Here is an 18,598-nt window from a genome sequence, read left to right as displayed (position 1 = left end):
TCCTAGATTTAGTCATGGCCTTTCCTTGTCCAGACAAAAGACCAGACGAATCGGCCTCTCAGCCACTGCAGCAGAATGTAGTACTAAGAACCCGTTGGTTAATGGCATCGTGGGCAACCATGTCAGCATGCACGGGTCTGCCATTTTCAGCGAGTGGTAGCAGTCACGTCGCCGCATGAAGCAGCAACCTCCACCACCAAGACTATTTGCATATGAATCATGTATGGCCTCCAGCAACTAGGTAAAATATTGCGGATCGCCGGAGACATCCCAAGGTCCTCACTTCGATCTCCCTTATCGGCCATCATCTACCAGCTTGTACGGAGTATACAGCCTCCCATCCCCTCTTCCTAAAGCTACAGCCGTTCCAACTCGAATCCACTTCTTTATCATTCGCCAGAGCGAGGGCTTTCCGGAACGAACTATTACTATTGACATACTCGCAATATGAAGTGGTGCACCGTAGCTTCGTCAGCACTGCTTTCAGCTGGAAGCTTGACAGAGGCCCGGCGGAGCTGGCAGCATGTAGGAAAGAAGTCGCCAGTCCTGTCCCAAAACCCCAAAATCTCTATGGACCATCATGTCGCCTCTAGTAACAGCTCTATGCCCAGCAGATTCGCCAATTCCAACACCACTGGCGAGTCCTGGCGGCTGGCTACCTCAGAGGTCTAATCCATCTGACTTGCACTCCTCTAGCTTACGCCGTCAATGGCACTGGACTCCCTGATGTGGATTTCGATATCGGCGAGTCTTACGCCGGACTGCTGTCGATTACGGAAGACATTAATGCTGCGGAGAAGCTGTTCTTCTGGTTTCTCCCTTCTACCAACAACGCGGCCGAGAAAGAAACTGTCATCTTTCTCAATGGTGGTGTATGTTGTGTCTCCTCGGAGGTAATGGCGCGCCATGGCTGACATAGAACATCAATAGCCCGGCTACCCTTCGCTCGAAGGTCTCATGCAAGAGAATGGCCCCTTTCTATGGCAATACGCCACCCACAAGCCGGTGCCCAACCCCTCGAGCTGGAACCGCCTCACCAACGTGGTCTACATCGAGCAGCCCGTCGGCACCGGTTTCTCGACGGGCCACGTCATCATCACCAACGAGGAGGAGCTGGCGGCGCAGTTCCTCGGCTTCTGGATGAACTTCATGAACCTGTTCGCCACGCAGGGGTACAAGGTCTACATCACGGGCGAGTCCTACGCCGGCGCCATGCTGGACGCCCAGGACGCGACCTACTACAACCTGTCGGGCATGCTCATCTACGACCCCTGCATCGGCGTCGACCAGGTGCAGACGAGCATTGTCATCGTGCCCTTCGCGGACCACTACAACAGCCTGATGCCCTTCAACGACTCCTTCTCGGCCCACATCCATGAGAAGCACCAGTCGTGCGGCTTCGCCGAGTACACCGCCAAGTACATGCGGTACCCGCCCCCGGGCCCCCAGCCCGTATACAACGCCAGCGACAAGTGCGACGACCTGTTCAACTAGGTCTTCGAGGCGCAGCTGTCCGTCAACCCCTGCTTCGACATCTACCAGGTCGCTACCACCTGCCCGCTGCTGTACGACCCCCTCGGCTTCCCGGGCTCCTTCGAATACCAGCCCACGGGCACGATGCCGTACTTCAACCGCACCGACGTCAAGAAGACCATCCACGCGCCCCTGGATACGGACTGGACCGCCTGCACCGACCGCCCCGTCTTCGTCGACGACGGCGGCAAGATGGAGCCGAGCGGCTTCAACGACGCAGACCGGTCGGAGCCCAGCAGTTTTCGCAAAGTGCCACAGGTCATCGACGCGACGCACAACGTCATCATCGGCCACGGCCTGCTCGATATGATACTGATCGCCAACGGCACCCTCCTAGCCATCCAAAACATGACCTGGGGCGGCCAACTAGGCTTCCAGTTCCCTCCCATGGATCCCTTCTACGTGCCCTACCGCACCCTATCCGTCGCCGACGCCGACATCAAAGCCCCCGACGTGCTCCCGGACCCCAACCTGGACCCGACCCGCCTCGCCACCCTGGCCGCGGCGGGGGTCATGGGCACGACGCACACGGAGCGGGGGCTGACCTTCGTCACCGTCGACCTGGCGGGCCACATGGTGCCGCAGTACGCGCCCAGCGCGACGTTCCGCCACCTCGAGGTCCTGCTCGGGCGGGGCTCGTCGCTGAGCTCCGTCCAGGCCTTCACCACAGAGCCCGACTACCCCCAGGTCGGCGCCGAGTCGCTCGGCCACCGGACAGGGCCCGGGATGGAGGGGGACATAAGCGGGTTGCAGGGCAAGGGTGCCGAGAGTCCCCCGCCGCCTCTTCCTTCTTCTCATTCTTTTTCGTCTTCTTCTGACGCGGAGGCCGCGAAGAATGCGGCGCTGACCGTGGGCTGGTGGGTCGTGATCGGGGGTTGGAGCGCGATCGTCTTGATTGTGCTGTGACAGATACAGATTGAAAGGTGGTTTTAGCCGAATGAACCCGACTGGGGACATGAACTGTGTATATTGGTACCATAGTAAATAATGACAGGTATTCAAGGACAGTACACCGTCAGACTGATACCATATGGATACTCGTATTTCCTAGCCAACAAATATAACCAGAACTTGAACCGCAAGAGCCCGCACAACTATTGTTGGTCAGGTGTATTTGAAGTGGTTTGGTATATATACATAAATATATAGATTTTTGTATGAGTCAAGACGTACCCTCGCCTTTTCCGTATGTCACAGCTTCGAGCAGGTGTGTCTACACCATAGCCCCAATCGTCTATGTTCTAACAGTTCCCTGGAAGTGAGACACCCCAAACCCAAGGTAATGGTGAGTGAATCCACCTTTTATAGATTACACATCTTGGGCGCATCATTTCTTCTTATTCTTCCCATTCCCACTCCCCTTCTCCGCCTCCGCCGCCTTAATCTCCTCCTCCGCGATGAGGGCCTGGATGTCCCGCCCCACGAGCCACGACCGCGCCGACTCCATGAGCTGCCCCAGGTGCTCCCCGCCCAGCAGCACGTTGGGCAAGTTGTGCACGTCCATGCCGGACCGGTGGTCGGTGCAGCGGTCCTGCTGGTAGTTGTAGGTCCGGATCTTGTCGCCGCGCGTGATCTGGTTCTTGGCCAGCACGCTGTTGCGCAGCGAGTTGGCCACCTTCTCCTGCTCCTCGCGCCGCTGCGCCGCCACGCGCGACCGCAGCAGTCGCCACGCGTCCTCGCGGTTCCGGTGCTGCGACCGCGAGTCCTGCATCGAGACCACCGTCCCCGTCGGGATATGCGTCAACCGGATCGCCGACTCGGTCTTATTCACGTGCTGCCCGCCCGCGCCGCCCGCGCGCATCTTCTCGGAGCGCACGTCCTTGGGGTCGATGTAGAAGTCCGACTCCGGGTTGTCGAAGTCGGCCTCCATGGCCGCCGACCCGGCCGAGTCGCCCGCGGGGAACGAGGGCAGCACCCAGACGGCCACGGCGCTCGTGTGCGTGCGCCCCTGCTTCTCCGTCGCGGGCACGCGCTGGACCCGGTGCATGCCGGCCTCGGAGCGGAAGTGGTCGTAGGCGCCCTCGTCCAGGACCTCGAGCACGGCCTCGGCGAGGGGCGACTCGTTGGCCGCGCCGCCGCCCGCCGTCTCGGCGCCGTCGACGACTTCGTACTTGACCGTGTTGGCGCGCAGGCCTACCCGCAGGCAGTAGGCGCGGTACATCTTGTAGACGGCGTCGGCGAAGTAGCGGCCCTCCTGCCCGCCGGGCCCGGGCCGGATCTCGACCAGGCAGGGCAGCTGGGCGTAGGGGTCGCGGGGCGTGAGGGAGGCCGAGAGCGCCGTGGCCAGCGTCGTGATCTGCTCATGCGTGCTGGCGAGCTCGTCTTGCGCCAATTGCCGCAGCTCGGCGTCGCTCGACTCGGACATCTGGTTCAGCTCCGTCAGGGAGGAGCGCGCGGCGTCGTAGGACTGCAGGGCGGTGGCGACCCGCGAGAGCTCGCCGAGGCGCTTGGCGGCTTTGGCGTCGAAGCCCTGCTCGAGGGTCGTGGCTAGGGTGGCATGTTCGGCGGCAAGATTGCGGGCGCGCTGGAGCAGGACTGGGGGCAGGTTTGCGGAGGGTGCGTCTGATGTCGCAGGGAAGGGTCAGAGGTCATTCAGGATCCCAACGTCTACAGCTCAGCTTGCAGGATCTCGTTTGGATGGGTCATTGGAGGGGAATGGGAGCTGGAAACGTACCTGTGCTAGCATAACGAAGGAATTGGCGCCGCAGAGGCTTTGCCAGAGCTGTTGCGCAGCGCCGGCATACCCATGGTGCTGAGAACATGTTTTCTTGGAAACCTCGGTGCTGGCTGCGACAGGTGTACAGAGGGACAGCCTCGCGTCATATGCCAATTGAGCTTGATGGATTTTGCCAAGCGTAAATTTTTGATGGATTCGGGCTAAAGCGGGTTGCTTGCTCGGGTCTGAGCTTCACCGATCTGCAGGCTAGCATTGTCCCCTAAAACTCAGCGGTCCGCCTTACCTGCCCACCCAGTTTTCAGCGTGCTCAGCCCTGTAACGAAATCCGGGGTAGCTGCTCCAGTGGGGTTGATCGCCCCAATCAGAATCTGTCAACTGATTTTCCCGTCAATGTCACATTCTCCAGCTCAACGGCCATTGTTTTGGTTGAAAATGCTGCTCAATTATTGGATCAATGTATCGCAGGTATTGTAGATCTCCAAATATCCGACCACGACTATGATATCAACCCATGCCTCTAAAACAGGAGGTCTTGGCAAATATCCTACTGAATTGGTTGTTGCAAAGCCCTCAATCGGCGTGTGGACTTCTTCTGCCGCCTCTCCTGCCTCTTGCCTCGCTTTGCCGATGCCAATTTACCAGCGAGATCCCCCATCAAGGCGATCCTCTGCCTCACACCGAGTTTCGCCTTTTTCCTCCTCTCCTGGGGACCATCATCCTTGCCCACGATCTCCCGGCTCAACACCTCTGAATGATCCGCTACCGTCAGCGTCTCGCCGGGGTGGATGATCTGCAGATAGCTGTTGTCGAGGACGTATCCCATACCCGGGAAGTCCACCGCGACTGTGCCCTCTCTGGTCTGGTGAACTGTGCTCTTTGCGGTCTGGCGAACTGTGCTCTCTCCAGTCTGGCGATCATTGACGTCCAGGGCGGGCTGGAGTCGCGAGTCCAAGTCTGCCGGGCTCAACGTCTTGAAACAGGCCTCGCAGAATTCTGGTATTTGATCGGGGTTTGATTGAATGTCCCCGGGCAGCTCTGTGATGGCACGTAGGTTGACTGCTGTGCAGGATGTGTCACAGACGCTGCATATGTTGGGCAAACCATCGCAGAGGAAGCACTTCGTGCCTGATTCCTCGCAGAGACTGCATGAGCTGGATACCGGATTGTCGGTCTGCCTTTCTGCGTTGGTGGCATGTGTGGGGTGTGTGGTGACCTTCTTCTGGGCCTTCATGGAGCCCGCAGCCGAGCTCGCAGTTTTCCAAGAGTCGATGATGCTCTGTGTCTTCCGTACTCTTTTTTCTGCTGGATGAGTCGATATCATCATGCAGTCATTATCGTATGGGCTCGCTGTAGCAGCGACGCCCGAGATGTTCTTGGATGAAGCCATTGGAAGGATTGGGCGAATGTTTTTGTTGGTGGTGGTGGTAAGTGAGAGTTGTCAGATGAACACCACTACTCGAGGTATACGCGGCGTGCAATAATGATGGTTGATGGCTTTGCTTGTGTCTTGGTACTCAGGACTGGAAGTGTTTAAAGGGTTGGTGTGTTTGACAGGATGTATGAAATTCTACAATGTCGATTAAATGCTTTAATATGTCGGGTCCCTTGGAAGGGCCAGCATTCGGAGATAGGTTTTTTCAAAGTTAATAGTATTCATCCAATGGTATTATATTTATTTAGCTTCCCATCGGGCCACCTTAACCAAGATGAATACCAGGACCGAGATAAACTTTAATTTTGAGAATGACAATCGAGAGCCAATACTGTCAAAGGTCCCCCATAGACTCGGTTTCAGAGGACTTGGGTATGAAATTTTGACTGCTCGATAACGTTGTCGTATCATGGGTGTTTCCTTAGTCGTACGCTCTGGTCTTGCAGACTGGTCATGTGTATATTGACTGTAGAGAAAAGGATCGACAGTCTCCCACACTACTGCTAGACGGGTCGAGCAAGTCCTTCGATGAGACGATGTCTCTGGGAATAAAGATGGCCCGAATCGCTGAGCAACGGTCCAGGGATGTACTCAAAGAATGATGTCTCTGGTGGCCCTGTAGTGATTTCGATTGGTCTGTCTAGACCACAAGCTAGTAATTACCATTTGGCAGCAACTTCCCCAAAGAGCAAACAAGCTACTACTTAACCCAGGTCCATCCTTCTCGGGTGGGTTATTTGCCTATCCATCCTACCTCAATTAAAAGCGTCTGAATACTCAGGAACACTACAATAAAAGGAGGCAGCAGTAACCTACCCGAAGAGCCGGTCAGACTATGAACAACTCAAAACTTTACAGAAATATACGGTCCGAGCTGGGATCTCCCAACAACTCCAAGGCCCCTAGCACCATGGAATCTTCATCGACCATCTCCCAGGATGGCGGCTCTGTCAACAACGATACATCTAGCGCAAGAGCTAGGACTATCACTGTATCCAACGCCAGCGACAGTTTCGCTAGCAGCAGACGCAGCAGCACCAACGCTGGGTTTGGACCATTCACCGAACCCGCGCGCAATCCGTTCGACCTTGATGCGGCCGATACGCTGTTTGCACCCATCGACTGGAATAGCTACGGCGGCAGCAGCGTCGGTAGCGGCCCGTCCAGCGCCTCGGGCTACAGTCCACGGGCCCTTGCCGTCGATATCTTCAACAATTTTAGCAACAACAGACCCCGCCTCGGTGACGGCTCACAGGCCCCTTCGGGATCCGGAGTGACCGCCGATACCCGGCCAGGCATCATGGCCGTTTTACAGCCAGTTCGTGGTCAACATTCATCCGAACGGGACCATGAAATTTAATTAAGGAGGAGAGGCTTTGGTAACTTCAGGTAGCATTGCATTTCGCGTTGAATGTGACGACTCGTTGTGACTTGCGATGGGCAAGCTATAGTTAGGAGTCCAGAAGTACCAATTTCGTGATGATTATGCCAACATTTAGACATAGTATACTAAGCGACATTCGGTGTTTATTCCTTTCTGTTTCAATATTTATCTCATGCTATCCTATTGTCTTGAATGCAAGGGATTAAGTAATCGCTTATTAGAGAAACTTTCATTTTTCCCTCTTGGGGTATACTGTTTATCCAAGAGGAATAGCTGGCCATAAGCTTATTAGATCAAAGTCTGCGCATATCCAAGAAAGGCCAAAGGGAGAAAAGCCCTTAGTACGGAAGGACGGGAGCGATATAATCGACAGGCAGTACTACCATGCTCCCTATGTGCCAGGAGGCCCGATACCTTCTCATACTCCAATATACGACGACGCCGACTCGGCGCTCGTAGCACCCACTGGACATGTGGCGAACGTCCTCGAGAAGCGCTGTCTCGGGAACGATTATTCACGCAAAGACACCAGAGACATGCACAAAGGGGGGTTGACTCTGTTTCCTACTAGCAGAATCCATTCCTTTTTTGAAGCCACCTATCAACCAAAAGGTGTAGACAACTAGCTCATTGATATGAACATAATTAACTACTTAATGGAGAGCTATTCCCATTAATATGCTTCCTCCATGTCTACAAAGCATGATAACGAACAATCACGACATAGCCAAGCATCTGAAACCAAACAGCAAACGCAAAGAAACTCACTTAAAGAGGTAGCCAAGGTTTACCAGTATTCAATATGACCGGAAGAGCAACTTCAAACACGGGCTCTCGTAGAAGCTCAATCGCCTCTAGTACCACTGGCTCTGGCTTCTCTGCCATATCAGGCGGCGGTAGTTCCGACGCCTTCTCGATGGACAGAACCAATGACGGCCACCCACACACCCTGGCACCCGGCTTCGCCAACAGCTACGGGAACCAAACGCCCAACTTCACCTGTGGGACCCCGTACGGAATATCCTGGCAAGTAATCCCGTATCCCAGCAGCTGTGGTGGTTTTCACCAGTGCGGGTGTGGCCAGTACCGCTCTGCAGGGCCCAGCGGAAATACCAGTACATTTGCCGAATCCACCCCGAACTATATCGCTCAAGGGTACCAAGCACGGGGTCCGAGCTCCAACTATCTATTAAGTCCCCTCGCGGTTGCTCGCCGATTTCCAGACAGTGTCACCAGTGGCACCCAACAGCGCAGTGGCACCCTCAGCGGTGGGGAGACCATCTCGGTCAACCGTCCGCAGCCAGGCCAGAGTGAATTTACCCAGACCGGGTGGATTAACATCAATTACAATTCTTCCGGCGGCAATACGGCCAACCAGCGTAGTGGCGAGGGCGGAGGAGGCTCGCACAGCGAGGCGATCAGATATATGAGGATTGCCCAGGATGAGCACAGCCAACTTCTCAGGAGATTTTACGGCGAGGGGCAGGGCATACGATATTAAGTAAGTAAGATCAACACATTCAACTTCTCCTGAAGGTCAGAAGATTGATCGATTGAGGGGGATTTAACAAGGAACAACTAGGCAAGCTGATGTTGGGTATTTCCCCCTAGCTACAAGACTATGATGAGGTGGTTGCGGCGACCGATAACCGATGAACCATCCAGCGAGGTCTATGCTAGAGTATCTTTGGTAATACCGACGGGTCACCTTCCTCCATGAGATTCATCTGGATGCTGAGTGAGGTAATATACTGTACATCATATCAGAATAGGCAAAAGTATTCGCGATTGAACACCTGATGTTAAGTCACCGATACCCAACTCCAACGAAAGAGACAAGGCACAGTGCAGGTGAAGAAGTAAAAGTATATTTGTTGAAAGTAGTTAGGCACAGCGAAGATGCTTACTTGCAGGGCGACACCGACTTGGCGCTCGTAGCATCCTTGGGGATAACCCCCGCGTCGACGGCGGCCTCGTAGCACCAGCGGTACTCGCTGAACCCGCCGATCCAGTTGCACTTCCAAGACCAAAACACCCAACCGCCGGCCTTCTCGTAGGCCTGCGCCTGCGCCGCCCAGAACTGCTTGTAGAACTTCTTGAGATCCTGGTTGTTCTCGTTGTTCTTGGGCGACCAGTTCTTGTCGTCGCCGTCGTCCGTCGCCACCTGCAGCGACCACTCGCCCACCACGCTGCTGCCGTGGTCGTTGTCGCTGCACGCCGCGGACAGGTAGTCCTGGCGCGTCGACTGCTTGCCGAACTTGGGGTCCCACTTGTAGTACTTGTGGTCGTCGGTCGACATGAGGGAGTGGTCCGACGGTAGGTGGCTGGCCGGGTCGCCCGAGCCCCACGACTGGCCCATGAACATGATGTTGAGCTGGTCCTTGGCCGCGACCCCGAGGCTTTTCTCCCGGTTGCGGATGCGCGTCCAGGCGGCCGGGTAGAAGTCCTTGACCATGGCGGCGGCTTGGCTGCCGAACTCGTTGTCGGCGTGGACGGGCTCGTTCATGACCTGCAGGGCGTAGACGTTGCGGTAGGCCGTGTTCTTGTGGATGCGCTCGGCCATCCACTCGAGGAACTTGTTGGCGCGCTCGAAATTGGCCGGCGTGTAGAAGCCGGGATTCGATATGCTCTGTGTGCCCGAAGGCATTCATGTCAGCGGGTGCATGGGGGCAGGCATAGGTCCCGATGGATGGAAGATTCAACTCACGTGTCCGGTGAAAGACTGATCCTTGCTCTGCGAGCCGGGCCCTCCGTGCAAGTCAATGATAACCTGCAACCCAGCATCGCTAGCCCACCCGACGATCTTGTCGAGGTAAGCAAGACCACCCTTGGGGTAGTGCTCGCTGCCGCGATCAACAAGATCCTCCTTGATCCAAAACCCGACGGGGATGCGGATGGTGTTGAGCTTCAGGCTGGCAATCTTGGAGATATCGTCCTTGGTGACCCAAGACGCCCAGTGCTTCTTGAAGGCGGCGTCGGCCTTGTCCTGGCCCAGGGACTGAACGCAAGTCCACTCGTCGGGCGCGTCGCCGCAGCCCATGTCGCGCCACGCGTCCGCCGCCATCCACGGCTCGACGATGAACTGCGAGCCCAGGTTGACGCCGCGGATCGGCGTGCTGCCGGGCTGCCACCGCGGCCGCAGCGGGTCGGCGCGGGCCGAGATGCTGGCGGCGCTGGCCGTGGCGGCCAGGAAGGCGAGGGGGAGGGAGCCCAGCATTTTGGTTTTCAGCGACAGTCTATAAAGAATGGCGATGCAACTCAAGGAACAAGCAGGAGCGATGAAGGAGTGTGGTGGGAGAATTGGAACATCTTGTCTAGCAGGCTTCCGTATCAAGTAGTATATGTAGGCAACAGTCTGTCGCACAGGAGCCCTGCCTTTTGGGCTGAAAAGGAGACCCTCTCCCCATGAGCTAGGCCAACGGCAAGTCAGCCGCAAATACACCGTTGCCCTTAGTAAGTTGATATATACGGGCGTCGATCGGGGCTAACTGACGTGGCCGGCGATTGGTCGATCCCTCGTCAAGCAGATCAATTCCCCATTCTGGTCGCTAGCTTGCAAAGAGAGGCACTTTTCGGGCACCGCGTTGGGTAATTATAGTAATGCGCTACCCGATGCTACGTCACGTCACTTCCCTACAGGGCAGGGGTGAGCTCAGCTCGTTATGCAGCCGACTGACCGAACGGCTGATCTAGCTGCTACATAAGATGCGATCTCCCCATCTCATTTTACGGATTTGGACCCATGTCTCAGGCTGCTTACTGAGGTCCCAATGAAGCGTGTCCACCTCTGCCCCTCCCACCAAGCATAGCCTCCACCGGTAGACGATCTTTGCAGATAATGTCATCGAGTAGACATCGATTTGAGCCATATGGAAATTTTTCGAAATTGTAAAGCGGTGGAAGTCCTACTTTCAGAGGCTTAATTGGTAATGGACGTGCATTTAGTGTGAAATCGCAAGAACTAATCCAAGTGCCAGCTATCAGTAAGAACCGGTAACTGAGCTTTGCGGACTTGGAGCTGAGCCTTCTCACCGATCATGGATCCAAAGTATTGAGTCAAATTGCATATCTGCCCTCGTAATTTCTTTCCTGACGAAGGATGCATTCTGGCATCCTACTTCTTAGGTGGCGGTCGCCTTGGTTCTGGCCTTGGGTTTTCCAACCAGGCTTACTGCACCTCGATTTTAGCCCCAGGGCCTAGAGCTGCGGGCCAGTTTACCTCAAACCCCGTACCTGAGTTAGCGGCAACGCTAGCAATTTGGGGACCCCCATCGAAAAACTATTAATAGCAGATCCTCCACCCTCAAGGAAGTCTTTGGGACGAACTCGAGTAGCGCCGATGCGTTCAGGACCTGCGCTTCTGAAGAAATGATGCTGTATACTTACCAGTCAAGGCCATAAAGCCTGGGCCCGAATCCCAGTTGTACCCTGAGCGATCCTGTAGACCGACCCGCCCAGGTGTCTATCCCCCACCGTCAGAGCGTCACAGCGGCACGAAGGGCATATCAAGGCCAGAAGTGCAAAGACCGGGTTATAAAATTAATAGGGGTAAACCTAATCTATAAATGTCTATAGTTATAAAAATTATCTATTAACGTCCCTTTTCTTATATATACTAATATATCCAATGGAAAGAAAAAAATATCCTCGCTTTTTATATATAAATCTATTATAACTTTACTATTTTCCTTTCGTTTATATCTATTTAAAAATACTTATATCCACTTAATAATATATATAATTCTATTAAAATTATTTAAAAACCTTTTAGAAATAAATTTAATTTATTAAGAAATTAATTTAAAAAACGAGCTTAATTAATATATATAATATCCTTCTTTTAAAACCGATTTTATTTTTTAAGAAATAAAATTACCTTTTTTTAAAATGAATTTATTTTTTCTTAATTTTTCTTTAAATTCGTATCCGATATTATTTAATTATTTAAGGTCGTTTTATAATCTATTAGAATAGTAAAATTAAATCTCTATTTATCCGTAAGCGTAGTCCTTTTAGGATAAATAGCTATAAAGAATTTTCGTAATAATATATACTTTAAAATACCTTAAATCTATTTAAATTTATTAAGGTAAAAGAAGATTTATTAATCGATTTATTTAAAATAAACGGTCCGTATTAGTTTTTACTTAATTTAAATTTTTTTCCTTTTTAAAATAATATTATATAATCTTTAAATAATAAAGGACGTTATTTATTATTATAAATTTTTTAATATTTTAATCAAACGTTTTTATAAAGTTAATATATAATTTTTAAAAAATATTATAATTAATAAATATATTTTTTATCTTACGGAAGACGTTAATTTATTATTTATATTAAAAAGAAAATTTATATAAAACCTATTACTTTTTATATAATAAATTAAATTAAATAAATATATAAATTAATTAATTATATAATAATCGATTAATAATAAATCGATAATAATATATTTATTAAAGGATTATTTATTAATTTTAATTTATTTCCCGTTTATCGACGACGGCCTTTTCTTTTTAATTAATTAAATTAATCTACGATTTTATTATATCGACTTTTGTCGAATTTATTAAATTCTATAGTTTTTAAAATTTTATTTCCGTTTTATATATATATAAATATATTTTTTATCGTTTAATAATTTTAATAACGATTTTTATCGTTATATATTTTATATATAATATATAAATCGTATATATAAAAAGTTATATATTATAATAATTTAAAAGGTATATTATTAAATACGATTTTAAATATTTTAAAATCGAATTTATTTAAAACGATATAATAATTATAGAAATTAAATTTTTTAAAAAGTTAAAGTTTAATTATTAATATAACGATATTAATTTTATTAGAATTATTAAAAACGCTTTTTATAAATACGTATAATATAACGTTATTATTATTATTAATAATTATTATAATATATATAAATAAATATTAAAATATAAATAATATTATAAATATATAATAATATAAAAAGGATTAAAATAAAAAATAATAATATATATATATATATATACGATAAAAAAGAGAAATAAATTATAAATTTTAAAGAATATATATTATAAAAATTTATATCTATTTTTAAAAGCTTTTTTTAAAAATTTATATAAAATTAATATTTATATATATTAATTTTAAAAACTTTATTATTCGATATAAATAATTTTTAATAGATTTTAAATTTATATAATATAAATAAATAATTCCTTTTTTAATAATTAAATATAATATTATTATAAATTTTAAATTTATTTTAAATTTTATATTATAAGGGATAATAAATAGTTATAATTAAGGATTATAATAGAAAAGGAGTTTAATATTTATTATTTATTATTATATTTATTATTTTATATTAAAATAGGAAATAATTTAATAAAATCTTTAATAATTATTTATAAAGATATATAAATTATTATAAAAAGATTAAAAGCTTTTAATTTTATTAAATTAAACTTAATATATTATAAATATTCGAAATAATATATTATAATATTTTAAAATATCTTTAATTAAAATATTTTATTTTATTATAAACTTTTCTAAAAATATTTAAAACTTTATATTTTAAAAAATATTTTCTTTAAACGTTTAAACGTAAGTATTTTAAAACGTCTTTATAAATCTAGAAACGTTTATATTTATTTTAAAAAACTTTTTTATTAAACTTTTCGTAATTAAATATTTATTCGAATATTAAAATCTTTTAAATATTAAAATATTAAATAGATTCCCGATATATTTTAATAAAGTTTTAAGGATAAATTAAATTTAATTTCAATTTAATTTTAATTTTAAAAAACTTTCCTAAATTTTCCTATATTTCTTATTCGTTCGTAAATAATATATTTAATAAAAATATTTTCTTTATTTAAGAAATATATTTAATATCTTTATTATTTAATTAATTTTAAATAATTCTTAAATAATTAATAATAATATTATTAATAAATTTCTATTTTTTATTTTATTTAAAGTTTATTAATATTTCTTTATAACCTCTTTAACTATCTTTTTATATTTATAAACCGTTTTTAATTATATAATCGAAATTAAAAAGGTTTTCTTAATAATTAAATTTAAAAAATAAAATTTTAAAAAAGGTATTAATAATTTAATTCCTTTTCCTTTATATATATACGATTTAAATATTTAAAATTTAAAACTCTTTTATTTAATAAATATAAATACTTTCTATATTTTAAAATATTAAAAAAAACGTTAAAGGTTAATAATTTATATAAATAATAAATAAAATAAATATCTTTAAATAATATTTATATTTCCGATAAAATTTAATTATTTTAAAAAGTTTATATTTATATATCCCGTAATTCCTTTAAATTTTTATAAATAAGAATAAATCTTATAAAATAAAATAAATTACTTTATTTTATATTTAAATAATATAATATTCATAATTATATTTAAATATATTTAAAAATAAATCGATTAATATATTAAATATATATTTATATATTTTTATATTATCTTTTACTTTTTATTTAAAAAAAAAAAAAAAAGGTTATTTCTATATTTAATTATTATTAAGGAATATCCCCGATTAATTTATTTAAAGGTTTAACGATTTCTAAATAATTTTTAATTTATTTTTAAATAAGTTTAAAAACGTTTAAAAAAAATTTAATATCAATTTAATTTATTAGGATTAATTAAATTTTTAATTTTTATTTACATTTAAATTTTATAAAAACTTATTTATTAATATAATAAATTGTTTTAAAGGTAGTTATCTCTTTTAATTTAATATTATATTTTTAAAAGGATAACTTTATTTTAATTTAAAAAATATAGGGTAAGAAATAATATTTAATTTAAAAAAGCTATCCCTTAATTATTTTATATTATATAAAGATATTATTAATATATTTTATATAATTAATTATTACTTTTAAATATTTTAAAGTAATTAAGAAATGTTTAAAATAAAAGGTTAGAATTAATCTTAATATAATATAGATAAATTTAAATATTAAATAATTAATACTTTATATTTTTTAAAGGATTTTAATAAATTATAATTAAATAAATTTAAGAATTATAAACATTAAGATATATTTATTTTTAAGATATATTTAAATAGTTTAATAATTATATTTAAAATCGAATTAATAATAAAATTTTATTTTTAAATTTAAAATACGTTTATAAATATTTATAAAAAATAAAAGGTTTATTTTAAGAAATTATTTAATTATTTTATAATAATTAATTATTAAATAAAGTTTCTTAATAAAATTTAAAACCTTTATATCCTTATTTTTTAAAATTAATATTAAAATTATTATTTAATTTAATAATTTTTTATTTATAATTATTATAAATTTATATAATCTATAATTTAGATATTATTAAATAATTATAATTAATTAATAAAGCTCGTTTAAATTTTAATTCTTTTTTTTAAACGGTTTTAAAGTTTTATTCCTAATATTAAATATATATAATAAATATATAAATCTATCGATTCCGTTATATTCGAGATTAAAATTATTCTATAATCCTTATATATATATTATACTTTTATATATTTTATATTTAAATAATTAAAAATAAAAAGACTTAATTTAAAGCTATTTTTTTTAAATTAAAAAGAAATTTCTTTATTTAAAACTTTTTATTTATTAATAATATATTTATAAATAATTTATTTATTTATTAAAAAAGGTTTTAAAGTTTATATTATTTCTTAATTTATACCTATAAATATTAGGAATTATAAATCGATTTCTTTAAAAATTATTATTTATTTAAGAAAAAGAATTTCTAAAAATAATATTTTAAAATAATTATAAAAAGTACGATAAATTAATTTATTTTAATTTATAAATATTAAGTAAAAAACGTATATATATATTTAATATTATATAATAAAGATAGATTTAAGCGTTACATTTTATTCGTTTATAAATAAAGATTCTATATTTAAATAAATAACTATATCTATAGATATTATTTAAATAAGTTTAATAATAATATTAAATTAAAATAGACGATTTAATTTATTAATTTATTATTTAAGGAATCTTTATTTATTTATAAAGAAAAATTATTAAAATTATTATTTTTAAACGCTTATAAATAAAGTATTAAAGCGAGTTTATAATATTAACTTAAATAAAAAGATAATCTTTAAATAATTATAATCTTTTTACCTACTTTTAAATCGTTAATTTCTAAAGAGTTCTATTAAATATTAAATATATCTATAATATCTTATAATTAAGGAAATCCTAAGATTATTAATATTAACTCTTTTTTATTAAATAGCTAAATAAAAACTTAAATAAATTTCTAAATATCCTTAATACTTATATTTATTACTATAAATTTTAGAATAAAATCTATCTTTTTAAATAAATTAAGGAAAATTAATTAATAAACACTTAAATCTAATAATAAATATCTCTTTAATTATAAACGATTAATAAGATTTCAATAAATTAAATTAATATTACTTCTTTAATTTACTTAAACTCTACCTTTTAATAAAACGTATAAAACCGTTTTTTTATATTTATTATAAAATTTTATAATAATAAAGATACGATACGCCTTTATAACTTATAAAATAATAAACGAAGATTCGATAATTATCTTTATTTTAATATATTAATAAACTTTTTAATTAACCTTATTTACCGCTTTAATAAATTAATAACGAATATTTTAATATAAATTTAAATTAATTTATAAAGCATTTAAAAACGATAATTCCACTTTAATTTAATTTAAAAAATTCTTATAATTATATAAATCCTTTCCCTTTCTTCCTTAAATATTTATTAACGATTTTAAAAGTTCCTTTTAATTCTTAAGTTTATAAATCTTCTTTTTAAACTTCTTAAATTTCGAATCCTTACCTTTTATAAATAAATCTTCCTAATTATTATTATTTAAAATTAACGTAACGAAAATATTAATATCCTTAATTTTCCTCTTTTTAAATAATATAAAAATAATAAATATTACGATTATAAACGTTAATAAAAATATTAAAAAAGTTACCTTTATTTCTAAATCTTTTAATAATTCTAAATTATTTTTAATTCCTATAAATAAAAATAAAATCGAAATAAATAAAAAATAAACTTCCTTTATTTAACCTATAATAATAAGAAATATAACGACTTTATTTATAAATATATTTTTTAAAAATTATTTATAATAAAATTATACCAATCGAACTTAAATTTTATTATTATTTAAAAAATTATAATATTTTTTAATTAAATAAATAATAACTTTAAAATAAACCTATTCCTATTAAACAAATTATTTATCCTTAAATTTATTATATTATAATTAAATATACCTTAAATTATTATATTAAAAATATATATATTTATTTATATTTAATTTCTATATATTATTAATAATAGGATATTTAAAGGTATCCTTTCTTAATAATTAAAAAGGTATATTAAACGGTCTTTTAGAATTAAATTTAATACCTCTTTTTCTATTTCCTCGTCCGCGAGAATTTCTTCCTCTTCTATTCCTAGAATTTCTTAATAAGTTAAAGTAATTATAAGTAATATAATTTAAAAACTTATAATTATAATAAATAATTTAACTTTATTTATTAATATCTTTAAACGTTTAAAATTAAATATAAATATTATTTTCTTAATAATTTAAGAAAAGTAAAGGAAATAAATAATACTTTATATTCGTTTAATAATTTTAAATTAAAATTTTTTTTCCCTATTTAAACGGGAATTATTTAAAAAATTATCCTAAAATATAATAGAATTTATTTATATTAATTAATAATATTTAAAGATAATATTAATTAATTACCTATTTAATTATAAAACCTTTCTTTTCTATTAATATTTTATAAATAATTTTAATATAAATATAATTAATTTCCTTTTAAAATATATATTCTTTATTTTTAATAATTTATTAATAATTTTAAATAATTTTATAATAACGTTATAAAGCGTTTATAGATTTAATTTTATTTATTAAAACTTTTTATTTTAATTAGAAATTTCCGAAGTTATTTATAAATTAATTAATAACGTTCTTAAAAAAAATCGCCTTAATAGGAATTAAATCGTTATTTCTCCTATAAAACTTATTTCTGCCTTTAATTTATTTAAAAGTGAATTAAATATAATTATAATATTAAGAAAGGGATTTATTTATTTTTTAATAAATCCTAATTAAATTATTAATTTTTAAAAGGGAATTATTTATTAACTTTAATAAATATTTAACTTTTAAATATTACTCGATTATTTATAAATCTTTTTAAAACGCTTTATTTCTATTAACTCTTTTAAATATTTCTTTTAATTTATTATTTAAATCTAAATAAATAATTATATCTCTTTAAAATAATATATTAATAACTTAAATAACCTTAAATATTAATAAATTATTTAATTCTTATCTAACTTCTTTAAATTATTAATATAATTAATTAATTCATTTAAAGATAACTTTTAATCCATTAAATTATTTATAAATAAATAAATTAGGAATAATCTTTAATATTTTAAAGGTAATATTTCTTAATATTTAAAAA

At 39.0% G+C, this 18,598-nt stretch overlaps 6 protein-coding genes across 6 annotated transcripts; 2 read left to right on the top strand and 4 right to left on the bottom strand.

Annotated features, from left to right (window-relative positions):
- Window positions 1-447: 447 nt before the first annotated feature.
- On the top strand, window positions 448-2,439 carry PG985_011412 (serine-type carboxypeptidase; the record flags this gene model as incomplete). The annotated part of the gene is given in 4 exon segments (XM_066831179.1): window positions 448-582; window positions 600-872; window positions 931-1,452; window positions 1,495-2,439. 4 exon segments carry the CDS (start codon window positions 448-450, stop codon window positions 2,437-2,439), a joined length of 1,875 nt encoding a protein of 624 aa, XP_066681861.1.
- A 421-nt stretch (window positions 2,440-2,860) lies between these two features.
- PG985_011411 (uncharacterized protein) lies at window positions 2,861-4,295 on the bottom strand (the record flags this gene model as incomplete). Its single annotated transcript, XM_066831178.1, has 2 exons — window positions 2,861-4,095; window positions 4,208-4,295. The coding sequence occupies 2 exons, from the start codon at window positions 4,293-4,295 to the stop codon at window positions 2,861-2,863; spliced, it is 1,323 nt and encodes a 440-aa protein (XP_066681860.1).
- A 459-nt stretch (window positions 4,296-4,754) lies between these two features.
- On the bottom strand, window positions 4,755-5,597 carry PG985_011410 (uncharacterized protein; the record flags this gene model as incomplete). The annotated part of the gene is made up of 1 exon (XM_066831177.1): window positions 4,755-5,597. One exon carries the CDS (start codon window positions 5,595-5,597, stop codon window positions 4,755-4,757), a length of 843 nt encoding a protein of 280 aa, XP_066681859.1.
- A 964-nt stretch (window positions 5,598-6,561) lies between these two features.
- Window positions 6,562-6,944, bottom strand: PG985_011409 (uncharacterized protein; the record flags this gene model as incomplete). Its single annotated transcript, XM_066831176.1, has 2 exons — window positions 6,562-6,848; window positions 6,896-6,944. 2 exons carry the CDS (start codon window positions 6,942-6,944, stop codon window positions 6,562-6,564), a joined length of 336 nt encoding a protein of 111 aa, XP_066681858.1.
- Window positions 6,945-7,828: 884 nt separating this feature from the next.
- Window positions 7,829-8,527, top strand: PG985_011408 (uncharacterized protein; the record flags this gene model as incomplete). The annotated part of the gene is made up of 1 exon (XM_066831175.1): window positions 7,829-8,527. One exon carries the CDS (start codon window positions 7,829-7,831, stop codon window positions 8,525-8,527), a length of 699 nt encoding a protein of 232 aa, XP_066681857.1.
- A 402-nt stretch (window positions 8,528-8,929) lies between these two features.
- On the bottom strand, window positions 8,930-10,243 carry PG985_011407 (uncharacterized protein; the record flags this gene model as incomplete). Its single annotated transcript, XM_066831174.1, has 2 exons — window positions 8,930-9,655; window positions 9,734-10,243. 2 exons carry the CDS (start codon window positions 10,241-10,243, stop codon window positions 8,930-8,932), a joined length of 1,236 nt encoding a protein of 411 aa, XP_066681856.1.
- Between the last annotated feature and the right edge of the window lie 8,355 nt (window positions 10,244-18,598).

The sequence above is a fragment of the Apiospora marii genome, assembly GCF_038362585.1.
Source record: "Apiospora marii strain CBS 49790 chromosome Unknown utg000007l_segment0_segment0, whole genome shotgun sequence".
NCBI classification, from domain to species: Eukaryota; Fungi; Ascomycota; class Sordariomycetes; order Amphisphaeriales; family Apiosporaceae; genus Apiospora; species Apiospora marii.
The sequence above is the reverse complement of the archived record's forward strand: the minus strand, read 5'-3'. Positions and strand labels throughout refer to the sequence as shown.